The sequence below is a fragment of the Dipodomys ordii genome, unplaced genomic scaffold (genome assembly GCF_000151885.1).
Source record: "Dipodomys ordii isolate 6190 unplaced genomic scaffold, Dord_2.0 Scaffold137, whole genome shotgun sequence".
In the NCBI taxonomy this organism is placed as follows: domain Eukaryota; kingdom Metazoa; phylum Chordata; class Mammalia; order Rodentia; family Heteromyidae; genus Dipodomys; species Dipodomys ordii.
The window spans coordinates 2,900,230-2,926,617 of NW_012267353.1; the positions used below are offsets into that span (position 1 = coordinate 2,900,230).

Consider the following 26,388-nt stretch of genomic DNA (forward strand, 5'->3'; position numbering starts at 1 on the left):
TGTGTGTGTGTGTGTGTGTGTGTGTGTGTGTGTGTGTGTGTGTGTGTGTGTAGGTTTCTGGTTTTGTGTCTGTGTGGCAGTTTTGGGGTGTGTGTGGCAGTTTTGGGAGAGGGGGTGTTTATCGGTCATGGGGCTTGAACTCTGGGCCTGGGTGCTGTCCTTCAGCTCTTCAGCTGAAGGCTGGCACTCTACCACTAGAGGCACACCGCCACTTCCAGGTTGCTGAGTGGTTTATTGGAGGAGTTAAGAGTCCCATGAACTTTCCTGCCTGAGTTGGCTTTGAACCTCAGATCTCAGCCACCTGAGTAGCTAGGATTACAGGTGTGAGCCGTACACTGGCAGTTTTGTTTATAAATAAAATTAATCATCAATTTCTAAACTGATGGAATTATTACATAAACTCTCCAAATTATGTTATATTTTACCTTGAGCACAACTTCTAAAAACTAAAGATGATTAACATCTCAGGGGGCTCCTCACACTCAAGATGAAGAAATTGAGGCCAGAGATAAGTCCGTGGCTAGTGATAAGACCAAGATTAGAAGACAATCCTTTTGAAGCCTATTCTTAGTATTATTTCCATTATAAAATATATACAGAATAAAAGTAAATGATAATGATAAACATTTTGAATGAAGAAGACAGACTTACTGAATTGACAGATATGTTCATAACAATTAGACTCTGGCATTGCTGTTATAGTCAGCAATGGACAGCTGTTTCCAGACAGGGTTTCACATAACACATCTCTTCGAAAATAGATTTGCTGAGGATTGTGAGCTGATTCCAATTTTTGAAGATGCATCTTTATAAAAAATTTAAAACAAAGTATATAATTATTTAAAAATTCTTTATGGTATATAGAAATAATGCATGGAGAGCTCCACATTACTAGAAGTGTAACTGATTTCTTAAACTCTTATCTCAAACAAGGCCAAGTATAGTTCCACTGTCAGTATCTGGGGAATTTGAGCAGGGTGATATCTATAGCACGTAAATTAATGAATTATGTAACACCAACAGCAAGGTAAAGGACACAGCCTGTAATATATACATTATGATTTCTGCAGTAAAACATAGGAAAAGTTATCCTAACTGGAATCAATAGTCTAAATGAGCTCATATCTGAGTTATGCATAAGTAGTTTTCAAATCCTTTTGAATCTTGAAATTGTTAAGTGAGTATAGACTTATAATTGTATTTAGAGTGTAAAAAAGAAGAAAATTCAGTGGCATACATTTAGTAACTTCTTTTTTGGATTTCCAGATTAATATACATTCACAATAAAATGTCTAGAAGACAGAGTCAAATAAAAGCTTTAAGACACCTACTCTTTCATCATTTAGATTATCAACAAATGTAATGCATATAAAATCATTATATGCTACTTTTATGATTTTTTTCCGTTAATAATTTATATATAATACATGTTTATAATTATATCACATATTAAAAATGAAATATATTTTTGCAAACACAGTTTTGTTGTTGTTATTTTTGTTGGTCATGGGCCTGAACTCTGGGCCAGAGCGCTGTCCCTCAGCTTTTCAGCTCAAGGCTAGCACTCTACCATTTGAGTCAGAGCACCACTTCCGGCTTTTTCTGCTGATGTGGTGCTGAGGAATGGAACTCAGGGCCTCATGTATGCAAGGCAAGCACTCTACCACTGCCACCTTCCCAGCCCCACAAACACAAGTTTTAATGATTTTATCATATGTTACATCAAAAATAAATTGTCAAATTATTTATTTTTAGAGATTTAGTTGACTTTCAAGTTTCTGCCTGTGTTCATTCATACAATCATTATCTGGAGGAGAAAAAAAACTATGCAAGACACTGGAGACCTAACTGGACTAAGTGGAGATCTGGATAAGTTGCCCATATCTGGAGAAAAAATGGAATACTCTGAGAATTTACAATAAGGAGATAGGAACCTAGTCAACTATGGCTAAGGAAAAGTCTTTACAAATATTTCCATTCAAAGAGAGACTCTAAGAATGAGTCAAATGGAGAAAACAAAAGGAAAAGCAAACCCAAAGGTCAAAGATTAGAAAGAACAAAAATAATTATCTCCAAAGATTCATAATAATGAAACTCATTAAAAATTGCAAAAAAGAAAAAAGGATAGGATAACAAGAGAAGGGGTGAATATGATCAAAGTACATTATATACATGAGTTAGAAATAGCACAATCAACTCCTTTGTAGAATTAAGAAGGAAAAAAAACTCATTATAATTAGACCAGAAAGAACAAGATAAGAAACAGAGGTCAACCCACCCAGTAGACTACATTTTTCCCAAGCATGGGATGCATATTACTAGTGACTGATCAGGTAAACAAACAATACAAGGATACCCTTCTTAAAAGCGCTTAATAGGCATATATTTTACTATGTATTGGGGGGGGCGAGAGGTCTGGCATATTAAAACTGTAATTCCAGCTGGGTGCCAGTGGCTTACAACTGGAACACTAACTACTCAGGAGGCTGAGATCTGAGGATAGCAGTTCAAAGCCAGTTCAGGCAAGAAAGTTTATGAGACGCTGATTTCCAATTAATCACCAAAAACTCCAAAAAGCTCAGGGAGAGCGCCTAGGCCTTGAGTTCAAGCCTCAAGACCAGCACAAACACATATTTTAAAAACCACCTATAATTCCATGGGCATTAACTTGGAATAAGGATGAATTCTACAGTCTATTTAAAAATAAATACCAAAGCTGACGGCTCACGCCTGTAATCCTAGCTACTCTGGGAATAGTGCTTAAAAGCCAACATAGGCAGGAAAGTCCGTGAAACTCTTAACCCCAACTAACCACCAAAAAGCCTTAAGTAGAGCGATGACTCAAGTGGCAGAGTACTAGCCTTGAGCAAAAAGTTCAGAGACAGCAACCAGGTCCTCAGGTTAAGCCCCAGGACCAACACAAAATAAATATGTGCAGGGAGACAGATATAAATGCTAAATAAATAGTAGTTCAAACAGCATATAGATATAGCAAAATGTATGAAAAATGAACAACAATTAAAATTTTAGACTTCGTAAGAAAGATAAATCACTAATTGTTTCTTTGTTCATTTGCTTTGCTTTCTTGTGGCACTAGGAATCAAACCACTTGTGCATATTAGGCAAGTTCTCTGGAACTGAACCAGATTCTCCATCCCACCAAAGAGGTTGAATAGAATTTTCATTATGATATTTGCCATTAAGGAGCCCTCCAGCCATCATATGAAGAAAAAGAACAAAGAAGAAGAAAGAGGGTAGAATACTAAAATCAAAGTAACAAAAAAGCCTGCAGAAATAAATGAAAAAAGATTTAGATTGAAAGAAAGAAAAGGAAAGAAAGACACAAAGGAAGAAAGAAAATGTTATGGATTGGAAGAATCCAAAATGTATCAAAAGGTAGTATTAATATATAACCAGGCAAATAAAAAATGTTCAAAGATATACAAAGATATTACAAATACCATTCTTTTTCTAGGATGAACAACCCAAAGTAGATGTATTTATTCTGATGCTACATTATTCAATGCAAAAGATTCACAAACACACATATTTATTATAGGTTATAATCTTTATTAAAATACCATGAGTTGGACCAGTAGCTCTCAACTGCAATCCTAGCTATTTGTGAGTTCAAAATTGGTGGGATCTTGGTTCAAATCAGCTTGGAAAAAAAAAGATTGCAAGAGCTCACCCCAGCTCAACTAACTAAAAAAGACTGCAAGAGCCCAGCTCAACTAACAGCTGAGTCTGGTGGCATATATGTCTGTCAATCTACAATACACTTACTGGGGAGGCTAAGATAGAGAGAATCAAAGTTCCAGGACAATCCAGGTTCCCCCCTATAAAAAAATTGTGAAACCCCATCTCAACATAAAAAGCTGGCGTGATGATAAATGTCTATCATCCCAGCTGCAGCAGAAAGTGTAAACAGAAGAACTCAGTCACAGGCCAAAAAGGGAAACCTATCTCAAAAATAGCCAGCGCAAAAAGAGTTGGAGGTATGACTCAGAGGTAAACTGCCTGCATAAGCAAGTACACATTCTCAGTTCTTTGTTGTACCTTAGTACAACAACAAAAAAACTATAGTGATACTATTTCAAGTGTCTTTGACCTGATTAAGTCTATTCCTTTTCCTCTCTCTAATACCTTGGGGGCTCCTTTCTTTCTTAGTAAATGGCTCATACCTTCAAGACATTGACCATTAGGATATTTTTGTTGTTGTTGTTGGTTGTGGGGCTTGAACTCTGGGTTTGGGTGCTGTCCCTCAGCTCTTCAGCTGAAGGTGAGAGCTCTACCACTTGAGCCAAGCGCCACTTCCAGTTTTCTGGTGGTTTATTGAAGATAATCACAGACTGCCCGGGCTGGCTTTGAACCATGATCCTCAGATCTCAGCTTCCTGAGAAGCTAGGATTATAGGTGTGAGCCACCAGCGCCCTGCCCATTAGGATATTTTATTCTGAGAATAAATCTACCACAGTTGATCATTTAATTAATTGATTCAGTTTGTTTACTTTGGTTTTACAATGCAAATATTAAAGAATCTAAAGGAGAAAAAAAAATATACTAAGGAATGGGGATCTAGGACTATATAATGGGACCATTTACTAATAAAACTTTGATCTTTTCCCATGAAAAATTCAAATTACACCCACATTTTTCTACTCTTACATTTTATGAGATTCAATGCTTCTGGTTAAATAAAACCCCATTAAATTTTGCAAATCATGAATCGTAGTTTAAGGAGCTACAGATTTCTACAAAAAATGGGAAGTAAAAATCACATTAAATATCCTTCATAATTCTTTAAGGACCACATTCCCATTTCCTCCCTCCCATTAATGTTTCTAATAAATGCAGTAGTATTTTCTAAAACTTCTGGCAATAAACCTTTTTCTTACTTTATTATCACATCTAATTAAAAACTTCTTTTTATTATCAGACACAAATACAATCATACTACAATTTAGTTCAGAATTCTCACCTGTAAAGTTGAGTATGTATATGGATAGTGATAAGCAAAGTAGCAGACATCATCTTTATGTGGAAAAGTGACAGTGAATGTCATCGTATAGTAGGACTTTCCCTTTTGCCCACCTGCAGCAACTGAACTTCTTGAGAAGTGATTTCTGTAATTGAAAATGTAAAGCATGTTTACTTTCCCCACTTCGAAGTTCTGATTTTCTCACAACTTTTATCAATTAGAACTTTAAGAGGAAAAAGAAAAAAGAAAAATTCAGTCTATAAAAGTTTAATGTAACCAGTCTAGACAACATAAACTTACTACTAATAAAGTAGCCAACAACATTACTTTTCACCTCCATATTTACTAATTAAATGAAGCTATATACTAACCATCAGGAAAAAAATATAAAACCTAATTCTCTGGTAGGCATAAACATGATGACTTTTAACTCATTCTGTGCTACAAGAGTAAAAATTTGTCTTAAAAAAGACAGCTAACTAAATTATAGAGACAAGGTTTAGATCTAAATCAGTTTATAAAACACATTTTATTTCTATTACATAATACTATCTATACTTGGATTTTAAATTTAAAGGAGTCTTCAAAGTTACTAAAGCAAGGCACCCCAGTTCAAAGAATATAATGCTAATTCAACTCTATCGTTACAGTAAAATATAATGAAGTTAGTATCCTCTTGTACAAGTTGGTGTCTCATTTTTAGAATACTTACTAATAGGGGAGGAGATTTTAACTCCCACTTCCAGGACAGGGAGCAAGAAATGTTTTTCCTTCCCCCACTTCTCCCATCCCTCTCTATTTTATCCTATGAAAGCAACTTAAAAAGATGGGCTTGTGGATTAACTGAAAGTCTGCAACTTGTATCTGTGCCTTCTGATCTGAACAATTCTCTGTTGCAGCTGCTTTGCAATCTCCTTGGGCTCTAATAAAGAGAAAATTCACTTACATGCATCTTGTGTGAAAGGCAAACTTCCCTCAAACAGGCAATGCCTTTGTATTATGGTAAAGTAAACAGCCCCAAACTCTGAGATTGATGACCATTTCAATGGTAAAGTGATAGTAACAATTCTCTGAAACTCCTTCCAGGACAAAGACTGGGCTAACGGTCAACCAGGCCATACTTGTGACCTGAGACTGTTTTAACTATGGCACACACCTTTCTCACCCCCTGCCTCCGATTTTTCTTTTTAGCTTGAAGCCAATGTCTGTAGTATTCCCAGAAGACTGCTGAAAATGTACTAAAATGCTGTCTTCCTATTGCTGCCATGTAATAAATTTCCTTTTTTTGCCCTTCACCATGACTATTCAACTTAGCCTAAGCCAGACCTAACCTAGGCACTGGTCTTCGGGCCTAGGGTAATACCAAAACAAATCCCTGATAATTTTTTTACCTTGTGAGATCCTCTTTCTTGTAAGACCCCTTGAAATGCTTTTTTTTTTTTTTAATGCATGCATCACAAGGGTCTGTAATTTTGTGTGGAAACTAGGAAGCTGAGAGTATACCCTCCCACCCATCCATCATCCAGTGACAAATCAGAGAGCCTGAATCAGGAGTTGAATCTCACAAATTTAGACTCTTCTGTAGTATGTTTACAATCATACTCATGGAAAATATTTCTGAGGTACAATTGCTAACAAAGTAGCCTGAGCAGCATTCCTTTACAATGCCAGGACATCACTGACAAACCACAGATAATTAAATCTAAAAACAGATGAATATAAAGGAATAACTCAGGTCTTCTGATCCTGATCATGGCAGCCTGCCAATTAAACTTCCCATTTCACCAAGGGAGAACCACTACCACTCAATCAGCTCAGGAGCAGCTACTGAAAATGGACCATTGATCCTCTGAATTTCTTTAAAATCTAAAATGGACCAAAGTTCTTCAGGGAGTAAAAGAAGCAGGATAAATAAAGGAGGTCAGGGAAATACTAGATTATTTTTAGTAACATTAAAAGTCACACACAGGAATTAGAATCAGAAAGTAAACTGAAGGAGCCATTACTTCCCTTCTACCACCTCCTTTTTAATTTCAAGTATAAGAATAAGGAGACATATTGATAACAAGGTCAACAAAAAAAAAAGACCTTTTGTTTCTGTATCTTGGGAGTTCATTTCAATTAGCATCATTTTATATGGTCATATGTATACAGCTATTGAGTTAATGTGATCTTCTGATAGGACTACCCTAGACATATACTAATTATTACAAATGAGGAAAACCATGGAGCCCATGTTTCTTTGGGTCTGGCTTACTTCACTTAATATAATTTTTCCCAAGTCTTTCCATTTCCTTACAAATGGGGCAATGTCATTCTTTCTGATGGAAGCATAGCATTCCAATTTGTGTGTGTGTGTGTCACATTTTCTTGATCCATTCATCTACTGAGGGGCATTTCATTTGGTTCCATATCTTAGCTATGGTGAATAATACTGCAATGAACATAGTTGTGTTGGTACCTTTAGTGTGGCCTTGCTTGTGATCATTTGGTTAAATGCCCAGTAGTGGGATTGCTGGATCATAGGGGAGGTTCTATGTTTAGTCTTTTGAGGACTTTTTGAGGTTCCTCCATACTGCTTTCCAAAGTGGTTGAACCAGTTTGCATTCCCACCAACAGTGTAATAGCATTCCCTTTTGGCCACATCCCTGCCAGCATCTACCAAATTCTTTCTTTGTATTTTTATTTCTTTTTCCCTTTGGTTTGTCCCCAGTAGTCACTGTTGTTGATTCTGGTACCCTGTATCTTGTATATATGTTTAACTATTTATCTGATTCGGGAAAGGGAAGGAGAATAGCAAAATGGTGAAACAAGGACAAAGGGGTGAACCAATGCAACAGTGATACTCATAAGACACTACGGAAATGAACTTTACAACTTGGGGGGCGGGGGCAGGGGCAGGGAGAGGGATATTGGGAGAAAAATGAAGGAGTGGGAAACAATGTTTGACAAGAAATGTACTCACTACCTTACTTAAGTAACTGTAGCCCCTCTATACAGCACCTTTACATCAAAATTTTTAAAGAAGAAGAATAAGGAGACATAAAAGGGCTTATCTACATCTATCTCCTCTCCTTTGAGATGTGAAGAAACTGCAAGGTTCCTTAAAAGTCGTAAGTGGCAAAAGGAATTCCTGAAGGTTACCCACTGTCCTGCATGCTGGGTAGGCCACACTTACCTTACCCAGGAAAGACAAGGACTGGGAGTTGCTACAGGACATATCACCTGTACCTCCCAACTCAGAAAACATACAGGCACAAACAGAAACCACCATTAGTTTCTACTCCCATTTCCTCCAAAGGACAGGAAGTAGGGTTTTTTTTTTAACCTCCCATTTCTTCCTATTTTATCCTGTTACAGTAAAATAAATCCTTAAAAATAAAGAATGCTTACTTGTAGTAACAGATATCACTTCCTACACGCATCCACCAGGGTCTGGCATTTAGTGCTTCCCGAACCGAATACATCAGTGGCTGCATTCCTTTGAGAAAAATAGAGCAGGGGAGATTTTAGAAGACAGAAAATCCTTTTCAGAATTCCTAGCCCTGCAGTAGTGGCTCATGCCTGTAATCTGAGCTACTCAGAAGGCTGAGATTTGAGGATTGTGGTTTGAAACTAGCCTGGACAGGAAAATCCATGAGACTTATCTCCAACTAATCACCAAAAAAGCCAAACATGAAACTATGGCTCAAGTGGCAGAGTGGTAGCCTTGTGCAAAAAGCTCAAAGGCAGTGCCCAGGCCCTGAGTTCAAGCCCTAGGACCCGCATAAAATCATCCTATTATCATCATCTTCTTCTTCTTCCTGTTCTAGAAAGCACTGAGATTCAGGAAAACTAAAAGGGATTACATTCTGGTTTTGTAGCATTAATTTAAAAATTCAGCTAAACTTGTTAATGTCAACCAATAATATGCCTCATTTTTCAGATTAACAGAAATAAGATTTCAATTTAGAGTAAGAAGTCATTAAATCTTTTCTATTAGGTCTTCCATTAAATCAAGGAAAAATAACATCCCTTTTAACAAGGGTACAAGGCAAAGCCCTATAAAGGAATACTAGAGCAATCTTCTCTGTGACTAGCTCTCCATAGGTTCCTCACTGAGGTGCAGGAGAAAGGTCATAAATACAGGTTGGATTTCGTTCCCACAAAAATTGGATGAAATACACAGCATATTTTCTTTAGCATTGTTACAAATACTCTTTCCTCATGAACCTTAAAATCATCTTATTTAAGTTACCAAAACAATGCATTAGGCTTCTACCCATAACTGTATTAAAACCTTTACACACACTAATTTTACTGGGCTTTTTGTCTGTTTTGGTTTTCGCTGGTCCTGGGGCTTGAACTCAGCGTGGGCACTTTCCCTGAGCCTCTTTGTGCTCAAGACTAGCACTCTACACTTGAGTCAGAGCGCCACTTCCAGATTTTTCTGAGTAGTTTATGGGAGATAAAGAGTCTCATGAACTTTCCTGCCCAGGCCAGTTTTGAACCGCGATCCTCAGATCTCAGCTTCCTGAGCAGCTAGGATTACAGCCATATACCACAAGCATTACAGGATCACATCATAGTGCCCGACAGGGTTTTTAGGTATACAATCAGGTAATGTGTAATTTTAAATAACTATTTTCTCTTCAAGTACTTATTTCATTCTCAACTTCCACTGCATTTCACAAAATAACAACTTGAAAAAAAAGATTAATAACAAATAACTGTTCTGCCCATAACTTTAATGAAAAATTTTTGCCATTCAAAGCAGTATCTGCCATTGTTTTTTGCAAATCAATTTTACCATGCACATAAAAACAGCAAACATTGAATAATTTATATGTGCCAGCTACTTCAGTGGGTTATACATATTAAAACAGTCCTTGAGCCTACCAGCCTCCAGGTGGTGCTGTCATCAGTCCCATATTTTGTGACTAATTTTACTAGTCTATTATTCTTACATCTAGAATATCATGCCTTTTTTCCTTTAAACCAATAAATAATGTTAATGATGCCTACTTATAGTCCAACGAAGTGTTATTCATTTGGTAGAACTATATTAGCTAATATTTAAAATTCTGTTCTTGAATCAAGAGTTTGTCCTTCTAAAAATTATCTTTAGAAATCCTGGCATTGAGCTTATACCAGCTTCAGAAAAATGAATTCAAAATTATTTATTTACATTGTTTGCGTTTTATTTTATTTTATTGTTGGTCATGGGGCCTGAACTCTGGGTCTGGATGCTGTCCCTCAGCTCTTCAGCTCAAGGCTAGTGCTCTACCACTTGAGCCACAGCGCCACTTCCGACTTTTTCTGCATATGTGGTACTGAGGAATGGAACCCAGGACCTCATGCATGCAAGGCAAGCACTCTGCCACTGAGCCACCTTCCCGGCCCATATTTATATTGTTTTATTTCAATAACAAGAGTGAAATATATCTTTAGAGGATAAATGTAATTCAGGTGGAATATCACCTCAAAACAGTGACTAATATATACATTTTTATATTTATTTATTTATTGTATTTATTTCATTTTCTGAGAAGAGTTTCCCTGCCTGCCCTGAACTTGACATGTATTCAGGCTGGCCTCAAACTCTCAATTCTTTTTTTTTTGTTGTTGTTGGTCGTGGGGCTTGAACTCTGGGCCTGGGCGCTGTCCCTCAGCTCTTCAGCTCAAGGCGAGCGCTCTACCACTTGAGCTACAGCGCCACTTCCGGTTTTCTGGTGGTTTATTGGAGATAAGAGTCTCACAGTCTTTCCTGCCCGGGCTGGCTTTGAACCGCGATCCTCAGATCTCAGCCTCCTGAGTAGCTAGGATTACAGGCGTGAGCCACCAGCGCCCGGCTTCAAACTCTCAATTCTTGTCTCCATCTAAGTGCTGCTCAAACTATACAAATGTGCCACAATATTCGACTTTTACTTTGCTCTTCAACAATTAGTCTGAATGTATATATTTTTCTAATCATTTCTTGGCATCTCTATATTTTGCTTTATTTTGATCTAATTATTTTCAGTATTACTTTGATTTTTTCATTACTGTACCCAATTTTCATCTTTTTACTGTAAATAATAAAAATATTCTCATTTTTAACATGATACTAGTTTAGCTATGTTCCTTCAATCTAAAGTGTTCACCTTTGAAATACTTTCTACATAAGAGTTATTTGCTAGACTGCTTTCCAATAGGATAAAATATATATATAAAACACATAATATAACAAGCATTAGCCACAGGTAGCTGTATCTATTAGCATAGGTAGCTAGAAATAAGCCTAGTTCATCTGAAGACCTCAGTTTTTAAAATACCTTATTCATATATTTATTTATTTGTATTCCTAGAGTTTGAACTCAGGGCATGGCCAAGCATTCTACCAGTTTTAGTTATTTTTTAGTCAAGAGTCACACACATTTTGCCTAGGCCCAGCCTCAAACAGCAATATTCCTATCTATGGCTTGCATAGCTGGGATTGCATGAGATTACAGGAACATACAATCACATCCAACTTATTTGTTGAAATAGAATCTGTGTGTGTGTGTCTGTGTGTGTATGTGTGTACACACCAGCACATACTAGAGCTTGAACCCAGAACCTCAGTACTGTCCCTTAGCATTTTCACTCAAGGCCAGTGCTCTAGCATTTGAGTCACAGCTCCACTTCCAGAGTATAGAAATCTTTTTTAGTGGATTATTGGAAATAAGAGTCTCAAAGACTTTCGCCTGGTCTGACTTCAACTGTGATCCTCAGATCTCAGCTTCTTGAGTAGCTAGGATTATAGATGTAAGCTACCTCATCTGGCTGAAATAGGGTCTTGCTAACCTTCTATTTGATTTGGCCTCAAACAGTTATCCTCCTAATCTCTACCTCCTGTAGTTTGGATTGCACACATAAACCTCTGTACTAAGCCCTTAAAATACTTAATTCTGATTAATTTTAATAGTAACATGTAGCTGATAGCTACCATACTAGACAGCATTCATTATACTAGATAACCTCTAGAATCAGTTTTAACTTTCTGTTTTCCAAATATGCACTATTACATATTTTCTAAAACCCCATCTTTTATTCAGTTTTTTGTTAGTTGCTACCAATCTGCACCATGTTTTATATCCTAGTAGTTTTCTCTGTAATAAAATACGTAACAAGTTTTTAAATGTTTCATGAATGTGAAGAAAGATAACATGCTTCTATAAACAAATGGTAAAAGTTGAAAAGTATAGTACTTAGTTTCATAAAGACTGTAAATACGGGCTGGGAAGGTGGCTTAGTGGTAGAGCGCTTGCCTTGCATGCATGAGGCCCTGGGTTCGATTCCCCAGCACCACATAAGAAAAAAAGGAAAAAAGCCGGTAGTGGCGCTGTGGCTCAAGTGGTAGAGCGCTAGCCTTGAGCTGAAGAGCTGAGGGACAGCACCCAGGCCCAGAGTTCAGGCCCCACGACCAGACCCCCCCCAAAAAAAGACCGTAAATACAGTTCACTGCAATGGCTAGGTATATTGTTCCCCCAAATTAAGTATCTCCTGAGTCCAGTTCAAGTGTACTTCATGCTTTGTGTACTTCATCAAATACTCCCAGTTTATATTACATTTTAGTTTTACATTTGAAACGTCCTACTTGCACAATTTTTCTGATGTTATTTTATCTATTATAGATAAGATTTGTGGGCCTTTTCTTCTTATATCCCTAATACTTTTCAGTTTAATCATATTATATTATGTCATACCACTTCCAAGAATCCACTTCATTTTTAATTCCTGGGATCCTACTAACTTGTCATTTAAATTTGAATGCGCTGTTCTCTAGGAATGCTCCTCAGTTACCATCCTTGTTTCTCTTCACTGGACTCCTGGTTAGTCCCACAAATTATGTCTCACATTCTTCTCTTTCTTCTAATCTCACTTCTCAGATGGCTACAATACATTTTCAAATATGTTCTATTCTCAAAATGAATCCTAGTGAATCTACAGCTTCTTGACTACATTATTCAAAACTTTAAAATCCTTGCTTATTTTCTTGACAATATGTCAAACATGGAAAGGGATATTTTTAAATTCTCATAATTTTCTTCTAATAAAGTTGTATTTCTTAGTGCATTTGCTTTTTCCTAACTGCAATGTATAAAAAGATTTGTGGGGTCTTCAAGGATTGTAATTTATAAATACATGATACCAGTCCTTGATCTATTTGGTAATTTTTACCTATGTATTAATATTACTACATTTACTTAATTTTATTTGCATTTTTAGTTTATCTTTGTCTAATCACTCATTTTCAACTTTTGTCACTGAACACAAACATGCACACCATTAAACTGTCTAATATAGGACTTCTGAAAGCATTTTGACTTAATTTAATATCCTAAACATACCTCATTTTATTTTTCATCTTATTTTCTTTCTACTCTCTATTAAATGCTTTCATCTTCCTCAACTTCTTATTGTCACTAGTTCCATTTAATTTCTCCACATTTCCTTTTCTTTTTGTTAACATACAGGCTTTCTATAACACCTTTTATTCCCTCCACTTCAGTGGTCATTTGGCAAAAACAATGTTCCTATCTAACATTTTGTAAATTCCAAGTCTTTTATCTTGAGATCTTTTCCCTCATTTTCCTCTGAGAGTTTCCTGAATTCTTATATACACCAAGATATAGTTTGTTGGCAGTAACAAAATGACAGATTTGCTAAAAGACACACTTCTCATCTCAAGGAGGACAACATAATGATTAAGAACATGCAGTCTGGAAATGTAGCTTAGTGGTAGAATGCTTGCCTAGCATGCATGAAGCCTGTGTTCACAAACAGAAAAAGCTGGAAGTGGCTCAAGTGGTAGTGCTAGCTTTGAGCAAAAGTTCAGGAACAGTGGCCAGGCCCTGAGTTCAAAGGGCTGGAGGGGGAGGGAGAGGGGGAGGAGGAGGAGCAGCAGCAGCAGCAGCAGGAGCAGGAGCAGGAGCAGCAGCCTTCAACTAGACTACCAGGACTAGAATCCCAACTTCACCACATACCACATCACTCAACAGTCTGTACCACTAATATCATCTCTACTGTAAAATAAGGGAAACAACCTCACTCAGTTATTTGTGTGTGAATTAAGAGGTTCATATGTGTCAACACTTAGAATACCTAGACCTGCAAATATTCAGTGAATGCTAGCTGGTATTACTAAGAAAGAGTAATGTACGGGCTGGGAAGGTGGCTCAGTGGTAGAGTGCTTGCCTTAAGCTGAGGAACCCAGAGTTCAGGCCCCACAATGGACCAAAAAAAGGGGCGGGGCACAATTTTATCAAAGCACATTATATGCATGCATGTAAACAAAATTAAGACCCCTTTGTACATTTAACTTATACAGTAAAAGAATTTTAAAGATTTTTCTCGAGAGCGGTCCGATCACAGACAGTCTCGGAGGCGCTTCCTGTCCGAACCACCATGATTCTTCAGAGACTCTTCAGATTCTCCTCTGTCATTTGGTCAGCAGTCTCTGTCCACTTGCGGAGGAACATTGGTGTTACAGCTGTGGCATTTAATAAGGAACTTGATCCTATACAGAAACTCTTTGTGGACAAGATTAGAGAGTACAAAGCAAAGCGACAGTCATCTCAAGGACCTGTTGATATTGGCCCAGAGTATCAGCAAGACCTGGAGAGAGAGATTTTTAAACTTCAACAAATGTATGGGAAAGGAGACATGACGACGTTCCCCACCTTCAAATTTGAAGATCCCAAATTTGAAGTCTTGGAAAAACCCTCATCCTAAAGAAATAACATGAAGTGAATCTGGTAACTTGTCATGGATTTGTTGTACAACTACTTAGAAATATAATAAATATACACTTCAAAAAAAAAAAGATCTTTCTCCTTAAAAACTCTACAAATTCAGAAGTGGCGCTGTAGCTCAAGTAGTAGAGCGCTTGCCTTGAGCTGAAGAGCTGAGGGACAGCGCCCAGGCCCAGAGTTCAAGCCCCATGACCGACAAAAAAAAAAAAAAAAAACTCTACAAATTCATGGACACACATAGAAGATGTCTGGCTTCCCTACCCTAAGCCTCACTGAGCCACTTCTACCTGAGGTTTCACCTGCCTCTGCAACCAAAAAACTTACTCTATTGTAAACTACAGGAAAGCAGAAAAGGATTCAGATGAACACAAATGATACATTAGATATACCTTAACAATGCTCATTTTTTTTTCAGTTCTTAAATTGTGATGAAAGGAGCTAGAAAGAACAGGCTGCCCCAACAAGAATCAATGAAATGAGGTAACTCAGATTTAATAAACCACTGTCTACTCAACCTGAAATAGAAGAGCTGTATCTGAATGGCTGATTTATTCATTAGTCAAAGGATAAATTTTTGATTTTTTGTTTTGTTTTGTTTTGTTTTGGTCCAGTGGTGGGGCTGGGCTCTGTCCTCAGCTCTTCAGCTCAAGGCTAGTGCTCTACCACTTGAGCCACAGCACCACTTCCAGCTTTTTTCTTTTTGCTTATGTGGTGCTGAGGAATCGAACCCAGGGCCTCATGCATACAAGGAAAGCGCTCTACCACTGAGCCACCTTCCCAGCCCCAAAGGATAAATTTTTATGCAAATAAAATATCAGAACAATGTAGGTGATACTTATCAAGATGCATTGTAGCCATAAACTGACATGTTCAATTGAAACCCTTCTTTTTTTTGGGGGGGGGGGTCTGGTTGTGGGGCCTGAACTCTGGACCTGGGTGCTGTCCCTCAGCTCTTCAGCTCAAGGCTAGCACGCTACCACTTGAGCCATAGCACCACTTACGGCTTTTTTTTTTCTGCTTATGTGGTACTGAGGAATCGAATCCAGGGCCTCATGCATGCAAGGCAAGCGCTCTACCACTGAGCCACCTTCCCAGCCCCCAATTGAAACCCTTTGTACAACTATTTAAAGATAATAAAAATATAATTTTACAAAAGCAATATACTAAAATCTATCATTCTTGTTCCTGGAATACACACCATCAAAATATTAAATTGTCAGAATAACATCCAGTTGCATTAGCCTCTAATGACACAGAAGTAAAGGCTAAGGTTTTACTGAACAGTCAGTATTAACTACAAATATTAAGAAAGATGAGATATTATAAACTGTCTTCATCAATGACATAAAAGTTTAGCATTGGAAAGGATAAGAAAAGATTAAAATAGTCTGAATATACCCCAGGGCATCATCACAACTTGCTTGTTATTTGACTTCAGAGATTTTACAGAGAGAAAATATAAGCTACAAAGGAGGGAAATCTTTTTTCTGCCAAGGGCCATTTGGATATTCTAAATATCATACAGGAGCCATACAAAATTATGAATACAGGAAGACAACCAAGATGAGTTGATGTGAGCACACATGTCTGCCTGATTATGTACCAAATGACTTTAAGGGCTTTCCCTTAACTACAGCAGCGATTTATATCAACAATACAGAAATCAGGTACTTGGACTGGACGATAATGGCACCTAGATCTTTGCATATATCCTCACCAACAAATAAGTTAGTAAATTCAACAGGTAGCACAAATAAAATCACAAGTTCAGTATTAGAAGACAACAGAATACTTATTTGAAACTACCTATAAGTACAGAAATGGACATATACTAGTCATATAGAAAAAAATAAAGTAGGAGTGAAAAATTCTAGATCAAAGGAGATTTTAGGCCAAACTAAATTAAATAAGGAAGGAGTTTTTAAATATGAAAGTCAGAATTCAGAGTGAAAATATAATAACATCTGTGGCTCAGATAAGATCAATTTCAGATAACAGACTACAGGAACTATTTTTTTTGGAGGGTGGATAGGAGGGGTGGTTGTGAAGCTTGAACTCAGGGTCTAGGCCCTGTCCCTGAACTCTTTTGCCTCAAGGCTAGTACTCTACCACTTTGAGCCAAGGAGGCTTTTCTGCCTTGGCTGGCTTTGAACCACGATCCTCAGATCTCAGCCTTCTGAGTAGCTAGGATTACAGCCAGAGCCACTGGTGTCCAGGAGGAACGTATCATTGAAAGCAGACTTCAATACAGCACTCAATACAATAGATTAAGTGAACACAACTATTATATACACATGCATGTAAGCATACATATGTGCACATACTCACTAAAGCTGAAAAATGTGCATTTGAGTGAAACTTTTTTGGGGGGGTCGGTCGTGCTCTAGTGCTCTACCACTTGAGCCAGAGTGTCACTTCCAACTTTTTCTGCTTATGTGGTGCTGAGGAATAGAACCCAGAGTCTCATGCATACAAAGCAAGCACTCTACCACTGAGCTACCTTCCCAGCCCATGAGTTAACCTTTTTTATTGTGTGCCAGTCTTAGGGCTTGAACTCAGGTACTAGGTTCTGTCCCTCAGCTTTTGGACTTAAGGCTAGTGCTCTACCACTTGAGCCACAGCTCCACTTCCAGCTTTTTGGTGATTAATTGAAGATTAAGGTTTCATAGACATTCCTGCCCAGGCTGGCTTCAAACTACAATATTCCAATCTCAGCCTCTTGAGTAGCTAGGATTACAGGCATGAGCGACCAGCACCCAACAATTAAATCTTCTTATTGAGAGAGAGAAAAGTGAAACTTGAATTGAAGTCTAAGGGTTAGAAAATATTTCATATACCGAAAGTTGATGATCATGAAATGAACTGGCATCATCTTCACATACATTCTGTGTGTGTTTACCCTGTCTTCTTCACAGTTCATCCAACCATACATGCAAAGCATTGGCTAAGTGCCATTTTACCAATGTGGACAATGGTTAATATACTGCTCTTCTCGCTTGGATTCAGCTACACATATGAATAAAATAAAACTTTAGAGAGCCAGGCTCACACCAGTAACCATAGCTACTCAGGAGGCTGAGATCATGGCTTGCAGCCAGCCCAGGCAGGAAAGTCCATGAGACTCTTATCTCCAATTAACAAACAAACAAAAAAAAAAAAACCAGAAGTGGAACTGTGACTCAAGTGGAAGAGTGCTAGACTGCTTGCCTTGAACAAAATGAGCTCAGGAACAGAGCCCAGACCCTGAATTCACATTCTAGGACCAGCACACACAAAAGAAAGGATGGGGGAGAGCCTTAAAAGTAAAAATGAACAATATTTGTCAGAGAAACTAATACAAATTGGGAGAAAGAGCACTTTGTCTTCTTAGTTCTGGAAACAGCTACTATGGGTATGAAGGTAGAATACTATAGACTGAAGGGTTAAAGTCTTGAGGCAATGACCACTTGTTGCCTGTTTAAATTCTGTCTAGCAGAGCAGCGCGGTGGTAATCCAAACACCTGGTTGACTGTGTGCCTTTAAAAGCCCTGCAAATCTTTAGCTCGGGGCTCTCCTCCTAGGCTCTGGCTCTCCTCCTAGGCTCCGCTGTGTCGGAGTGTAGGACTGTGTTGGAGTGTAGGACAAGGCCCGGGCTGCAGCCCTCTAAATAAAACCTTAAAACAGCTGCAGAGTCTGACTCTGGGTGGTCTTCTTGGTGGGGGTCCTGTGACCTGGGTACAACATAGACTATGTTTCAAAATTTCACACTGTTGCCTGTTCAGTGTATGCATGATGGTAATTCAAAATCCTCCTGTATCTGAGAAAGACCATGGCAAGAAGAGAAAAAAAAAAAAAAATGCAGGGAGGATTGATAAAGCTCTAAGTTAGTAAACACAATGCTGCCACCTGGTGGTAATTTAAGCAAATCTCTTTTCCGATTACAAATAGGGATGAAAAAACAATTACAGAATTTTGTAGTGACATAAATTCTTCAAATTCATCATTCAGCTTACAACTAAGAAAAGTACTAAGAAGGGCTAGGGATGTGGCTCAGTGGTAGAGTGCTTGCCTTGCATGCCTGAGGCCCTGGGTTCGATTCCTCAGCACCACACAAGCAAAAAAAAAAAGAAGTGGCGCTGTAGCTCAAGTAGTAGAGCGCTAGTGATAGAGCGCTAGCCTTGAGCTGAAGAGCTGAGGGACAGCTCCCAGGCCCAGAGTTCAGGCCCCATGACTGGACCCCCCCCAAAAAAAAGTACTAGGAAATATAAATACATAAAATATTTTAAAGATTTGTAAGGAAATATTGAAAAAATCAACTAAAGGAAAAAAAACTAAGAAAAAAAGTAACAATCGTCAGCCTTTTGTCTAAAGAGAACTCTATAGAACTAATATTCTATAACAAAACACTTAATACTCAACCAGCAAGCCTCAATCAATCAAGGAAAGATAATTTACAGAAAACAAGTGTTTTCCTAATTGTGTTAAAAATAAAGAAATACTTCTGGGTCAGGTAAAAAATTCCCATTACAAATATTTCTTTAGTCATCAGCACCATGCCTAAAATGAAGTTGAACTTACTTTCATGACTACAATAGTAACTTCACAGTGAATTGCAACTGCTTCAGTGTTGAGTTCTAATCCAACACAATACTTGTCCCTTTTTTCTTCTAATTCTGATGTTCAAGTGAACCACAATTTGTTTTATGGACTATTAAAGGTACAAATCCAACAACGGAGATTCTTTTGTTTTTTGTTTTTTTATTTTTGGTCCGGTCGTGGGGCCTGAACTCTGGGCCTGGATGCTGTCCCTCAGCTCTTCAGCTCAAGGCTAGTACTCTACCACTTGAGCCACAGCGCCACTTCCAGCTATTTTTTTCCTGCTTATGTGGTGCTGAAGAATCAAACCCAGGGCCTCAAGTATGCAAGGCGAGCACTCTACCACTGAGCCACCTTCACAGCCGATTCTTTTTTTTTTTAATCCATCTACCTTCTTCTGTCATGTGTACTAATACTGTGTGTGTGTGTGTTGTAAGAAAAAAGAAAGCTTATACAACTATTTTACCAGAATCTAGGAAAAATCTCTACTAAATTTACAAAAGATGGATAAAAATATTTCAGTACATACTGTATTTTCGTGGGTACATTTCATAATTCACAGCTACAATTATAAGGTGGCTCATGCCTGTAATCCTTGGTACAGGGAAGTAGAGATAGGAGGATCCAAGTTTTATTCCAGCACAGGGTAGGAAAAAACTGAGTACCCTCTCTCCAAGAAAAAGCTTGGGCCCCAGTGGCATATATTTGTAATCCCAGTTATTTAAGAATTGTAAAAGAGGGGCTGGGAAGGTGGCTCAGTGGTATAGTACCTGCCTTGCATGCATGAGGCCCTGGTTCGATTCCTCAGCACCACATAAGCAGAAAAAAAAAAAAAAGTCGGAAGTGGCACTGTGGCTCAAGTGGTAGAGCACTAGCTTCGAGGTGAAGAGCTGAGGGACAGCACCCAGGCCCAGAATTCAGGCCCCATGACCGGACCCTCCCCCCCCCAAAAAAAAACTTAAAGACCAAGAGACCTCTTATCTCCAATTTTTCTTGATACAGAAACTCCTAAAATGCTTATAATCTCCCGAGTAACAGGGTTCCTGAGAGCATCTTCTGTCCTAATATTTGGCCTGTTACTGACACAGAACTCCTAAAACGCTTGACCTAAGCAAAGAGATGAAAGGAACATCTTTGTTTTTTGACCCTGGTCCCTGACCAACTTCTACACATCTACACATAGTGAGATGATCTCTCTTCATGCACCCTGATTCAGGAAATGGTCACCAGAAAGTCAAACCAATGAACTTTCCAAATTCCCCAAGCTTAGAACTTTCATTTAGAGAGGAGGAAGAGTTGAAGACTGAGCTAACCAATCAACAAAATAAAGCCTCCATAAACATGGAGTTCAAACATTCTGCATGTTTATGAGCCATGACCACATAGCAGAAGATGGCATCTTGCTGCTCCACAGGGAAGAAGCTCCTGTCCTGGTAATGTTTGGGTCTTGTCCTCCATTCCCTTTCATGTGCTTTTTCTGTCCTTTACAGGAACCCATGAGCTATGATCTGTCATAGCTTATTAACAAAACTGAGGAGGGGGAGATGATAACTCCCAATTTGTAGCCAAACTGGACAGAAGTGTGGAAACCTGAGAAACTACTGTTCTATCTGCATCTGAAGTGATAACCAATGTTAGGTGATTTTAACCCAAAAAGGTCTGCACTAAACCCAGACAGCTTGTGGCATTCTGAACTGTAGGACACCCAGTTAGTATCTGGAGAATAGGAGAACTAGATGCTACACTGGGTCACAAAAGTTTTGGAAATGGTGAATGTAAAAAGAGAAAATCTGGGGGGGTTTGTCCTTCCTCATTAAATTATATTTCTTATTTTAAAAAATACCTATTTTACAAGTAACTATGAAAACAAAAACTGACCAATGTTACAAATAATGTTATTTCATCATAGAATATATCACAAGCCATTAATTCTATATGCATATAATTCTATATGAGAAAAATGAATTAAAATATCCAAGTAATAAAAAAATCAACTCAAACCAAAAGCTGGTAAATCATATCTATCATCCTAGCTACTCAGCAGGCTAAGAACAGAGGACTGCAGTTCAAAGGTAGCTCCAGGACAAGACTTTTATCTCCAATTAACCACAAAAGGATGGAAGTGGCCAGGTGCCAGTGTCTCAAGCCTATAATCCTAGCTACTCAGGAGGCTGAGATCCGAGGATTATGGCTTTCGGGCCAGGCAGGAAAAGTCCAGGAGATTCTTATCTCCAATTAACCACCAGAAAACCAGAAGCGGCACTGTGGCTCAAGAAGTAGAATGCTCACCTTGAGCTGAAGAGCTAAGGGACAGCACCCAGGCCCAGAATTCAAGCTCTAAAACTGACAAAAAAAAAAAAAAGCTAGAGGTGGGGGTGTGGCTGTATGGCTAGTGTTAAGAGTGCTAAATAGCTAGCGCTGAGCACAAAATCTCAGGGACAACACCCAAGCCCTGAGTTCCAGACCCAGGGCTGACACAAAAAGAAAAAAAAAAAGGGAAGGAAGATGGGGAGGGGGAGGAGGGGGGGGAGGGGGGGGGGAGAAGGAGAGGGAAGAGGAAGAGGGAGGGAAGAGGAGGAGAAGGAGAAGGGGAGGGGAAGGAGAAGGGAGAGAAAGGAAAAAGAAAAAAAATCAACTCAAACAAGTACAAACTCATATTTCATAAAAATAAATAATTCCATAAACAATTCTTGAGTCAAAAAGATACCAAAATTGCATATAATTAGAAGCAATTTAAGAAATAAAAATAGATACTAATACTAAAATTTAGAGAGGATACAGAATTAAGTTGTAATCTGGTTGAATTTAAAATCCAAATTTTAAATTATTTGATCATCATACAAAACTAAAAATTAGGAAAAGGAAAAAAACCTGTGAGGAGGCAAAGAAAAAAAATAATAAACAAAACTCCTTAAGGATATGATCAAGCCAAGAGCCAGGTTTTTACAATAATAAAAAAAGAAAATTATCAGGTTTTGGGGAAGTGAGGTTGTTTGTTTGTGGCAGAACTACAGTTTGAACTCAAGGTCTAAGCACTCTCTGTTGGCATTTTTACTCAAAGCTGGTGCTCTACCACTTGAGCCATACCTCTATTTCAAGCTTTTTGCCTATTAATTGGATGTAAGAGTCTGTCAGATTTGTCTGCACAGGCCAGCTTCAAATTTCAATTGTCACAGCTCAGCTTTCTAAGTAGCTAAGATTATAAGTGTAAGCCACCAGCAACCAGCTAACAAAATTATGTTTTAAGTACAAAGAAAGAAAAAAAAGAGCAAGAGGACAAGTAAAATCACATTTTGCAGGTGTCATATACAGAGTTCTTGTACATTATGAAAGTCTAAACGTCACATAAGAAAATATAAATTATCAACATTGTCTCAATGAAAAAGTTAAAAACCAGACACACAAAATCATATAAAACTGAAAAACTTATCCAAAAAAACCTCTTTCATCCAAAATTGGGCAAAAATCAGAGCTTTAGTGGTACTGTCCCTGCAAATCTGAAAATATACTATTATTTAAACAGCTTTAGAGCATAAAGTGTGCAAATAATCTTTCATTTGCAAACACCAGCTTGCATCCAAAATGAGACCAAGACAGTCCCCAGAAAGGACACTGACTTGTCCAACTTAAAAACCAAAGACACATAAATTTTTTTTTTTGGGGGGGTCCGGTTGTGGGGCCTGAACTCTGGGCCTGGGTGCTTCCCTCAGCTCTTCAGTTCAACACAGCACCACTTCCGGCTTTTTTCTTTTTGCTTATGTGGTGCTGAGGAATCGAACCCAGGTGCTCTTGCATGCAAGGCAAGCGCTCTACCACTGAGCTACCTTCTCAGCCCCCGAAATGTTTTTTAAAGGTTGGCATAAAACAACAAATGCTAAAGTTATTATCTCTGGGAAATACATCATTATTAATGATTTCCATTTTCTTCAGAACACTACTGTTTTCCAAATTCTCTACAAAATCAGTTTGGAAAGTGTCAAATATATACAAGAACATCCAAAGAAGAAAGGGGAAGGAAGAGAAGAAATTTAAAAATAAAGCAGCCATCTGTCTATTGCTTTGAGTTAGTTTTAGCCACAGAATTTTATTCACTTTAAAATTTCTAAAAACACTAACGGAAGAGATTACTTTATCTGCCACATATATGATTTGTTATTTTGCTTGTTTTTAAAGATAGAAACACACTCATCCTCATTTGTTCCATTTGTTGGAGAACATAGAACATAAGACCCAGGAGAAGGACGAGGAAGAGACTGGCAAACACATTTTCCAATGACAAACTGTGCATCTCATTCAGCATGCAGTATTATAGAGATGACTGATGACCTCTGATGTTCTGAAGTGCCTGATATGTTTTTTTGTTTGTTTTGTTTTGTTTTGCCAGTCCTGGGGCTTGAACTCAGGGCCTGGCCACCTGAGCTCAAGGCTAACACTCTACCACTTGAGCCACAGTACCACTTCCAGCTTTTTCTGTTTATGTGGTACTGAAGAATCAAACCCTGGGCTTCAATGCATGGTAGGCAAACACTCTACCTCTAAGCCACCTTACGAGTCCCAAGCTGATGTATTTTTAAACTAGGAGTAGGAAAACAGCACATTTTCTAAATGTCTTTGTTAAAATTCCTAAGAAATGGGCTGGGAAGATGGTTCATTGGTAGAGCACTTGCCTTGCATGCCTGAGGCCCTGGGTTCGATTCCTCAGCACCACATAAGAAAAAGAAAAAAAGCCGGAAGTGGTGCTGTGGCTCAAGTGGTAGAGCGCTAGCCTTGAGCTGAAGAGCTGAGGGACAGCACCCAGACCCAGAGTTCAGGCCCCATGACTGGACCCAAAAAAAAAAATTCCTATGAAATGTATTTTTTGAGGAACAGTCAGCCCCTAAGTTGTAGGCATGGGGTTTGAGCCTTAGTTCCCAGTGCTTATACTGAAAAGTAGCAGTGTTCCATTTTGTTCGGCATATATATAAAGGACAAAGGAGTCCTAACTTACATCTAGTGTCTTTCTGGATTTTAGAGAGGTTGCCAGTGTATGATAAAAAAAAATAGAATTAGTAGAATAATAAACTTTGTATGTTTTGTGTTAAAATTCCAAGAGAAGATCTAAAGACACTAACAAAAGAGATTACTTTATCTGCCACATGGATGTATGGGTTTTGTTTTGTTTTTTGTTTTAACATATAGAAGCACTGTTCTAAATGTGAACTTTTCATTTAAATTTTAATTGTTTAAAATTTTAAAATGTTGAATACTATTTCTAATGAGCATATAAATGTAACAAAAATGTGATATATTGAAATATATTGATATATTCAAAAACATACTAATTATCATATCATGAATAAATATGCCATAATATCTTCTGTTAAGAAGCACTAAAAATACATATAAAATCCCATTCAATTAACTGTTAGTATTATCCTACCTTTGGTCCTCAGCTCCACCCAGACCTGAGCTCTTCCCTGCCCTATAGTTCTGCCATAAAGCTGGCCACTCTCTCTCTCTGACCAGACTCACCTGAGCATGTACCTTGCTCTATGTGGTCCCCTAAGATGGATGTGAAGGATTCCTTTCATTAACTATTCTCACCTCTTCCCCTCTGCCTATTCCAGGGCGTGAGCTCAAGGCCTAACCTGCTCAACTTTATTGCCCAAGGCTGGCACTCTACCACTTAAGCCATATACCTAGTCTAGTACTTAGCTGGCTAACTGAAGATGGAGTCTCAACAGACCGTATGAGTTCAGGCCCCATGACCGGATCCAAAAAAAAAAAAGCCTGATGAAGATTTAAATATTTTTCAATATAAACTATTTCCAATATAAGTATTATAAACTATTTTTGTAGACATTCCTATTTGTGTTTGTATTTATTATTTCTATACCATGAATTACTATCCTAGGAATGGTACCTACCAGATACCAGTGGCTCACATCTGTAACCCTAGCTCATCAGGAAGTTAAGATCTAAGGATTACAGTTTGAAGCCAGCCCAGGCAGGAAACTCTGTTACACTGTTATCTCCAAGTAATCATCAAAAAGCCAGAAGTGGAACTGTGGCTCATGTAGTTGGGCGCTAGCTTTGAACTAGCTTTTTAAGCTAAGGGATAGCATCCAAGCCCTGAGTTCAAGCCCTAGGACCAGCACAATCCATCCATCCATACATACATTGATACATAAATACATAAAATCTGAATCTGACCATGGTAGTACACATCTGTTACACCAGAAACACCAAGCTTATAGCACATTAAAACAATCAGCACAGGCCCCATAAAAATAAAAGGCAGACATGCCAAGTCTGGCAGCTAAGAAGCCTCAGGACCCCCTGCTGTGCAAAACAATAAAGGTAACAGCCATTCAACACTTGCTTGAACTCCAGAGGCCCTTCCCCCATGTAAGGTCGGCTGGGGTGCAGACCCTTGCATCATATAAATATGTCTATTTATAAATATACAATCACATATACAAAATTTCATGTTCATTGCAGAATTATTCAGAGTATTACATTATTCACTACTGCACTATTCACAATAGCCAAATTATGGAAAAAGTGTCTCAAGAAAAGCGGCAAAGAATCCCAATGTAACAAAAAGCTACTTCTTAAAAATGTCAATTGATAAGCCTCTAACCAAATCAACAAAGAACTGAAGAGATAAGTCACAAATTATCATTAGCAGTAGTGAAACCAACAAAGCAATACAGACTGACATAAAAACTGTAAGAGAACATTACAATTTATCAATAACTTAGACAAAACAGACCAAGGCTACCATGACTCACTCAAAATGAAATACATCATTTGAATAACCCTAAAACTAATACAGAAATTGCATTTTTAATCTTAAAAGACTATCAATATTCCTTCTGAATGTGATGTTAGGAAAATGAATCCTTAAGATAGGTATTTTAATGGTTTTTTTTCTTTCATGCATGTGTTTCTAACGCATTTATAAGTTTATTTCTTTGTTGCTTTGTATGTCCCTCCCCCAGAGTATAACCCCCGCTTTCAATATATTTGATGTCAGTATAACTTATGGAGGAGATGGGGAAAAACAAGTCATTTAAGGATTCAGGTGGACCTGTT

The 26,388-nt window shown here is 38.0% G+C and overlaps 1 protein-coding gene and 1 pseudogene across 2 annotated transcripts in view; one reads left to right on the forward strand and one right to left on the reverse strand.

Annotated features, from left to right (window-relative positions):
- The window catches only part of Agtpbp1 (ATP/GTP binding protein 1), a 174,953-nt gene that overhangs the window by 25,421 nt on the left and 123,144 nt on the right, over positions 1 to 26,388 (reverse strand). Inside the window, 4 exon segments of the mRNA XM_013031059.1 lie at positions 426 to 439; positions 652 to 805; positions 4,982 to 5,126; positions 8,375 to 8,462. Of these exon segments, the coding sequence (XP_012886513.1) occupies positions 426 to 439; positions 652 to 805; positions 4,982 to 5,126; positions 8,375 to 8,462 (401 nt within the window).
- On the forward strand, positions 14,378 to 14,794 carry LOC105996848 (annotated as a pseudogene). The gene has a single exon (XR_001175626.1). The product of XR_001175626.1 is annotated as an ATP synthase-coupling factor 6, mitochondrial pseudogene (transcript).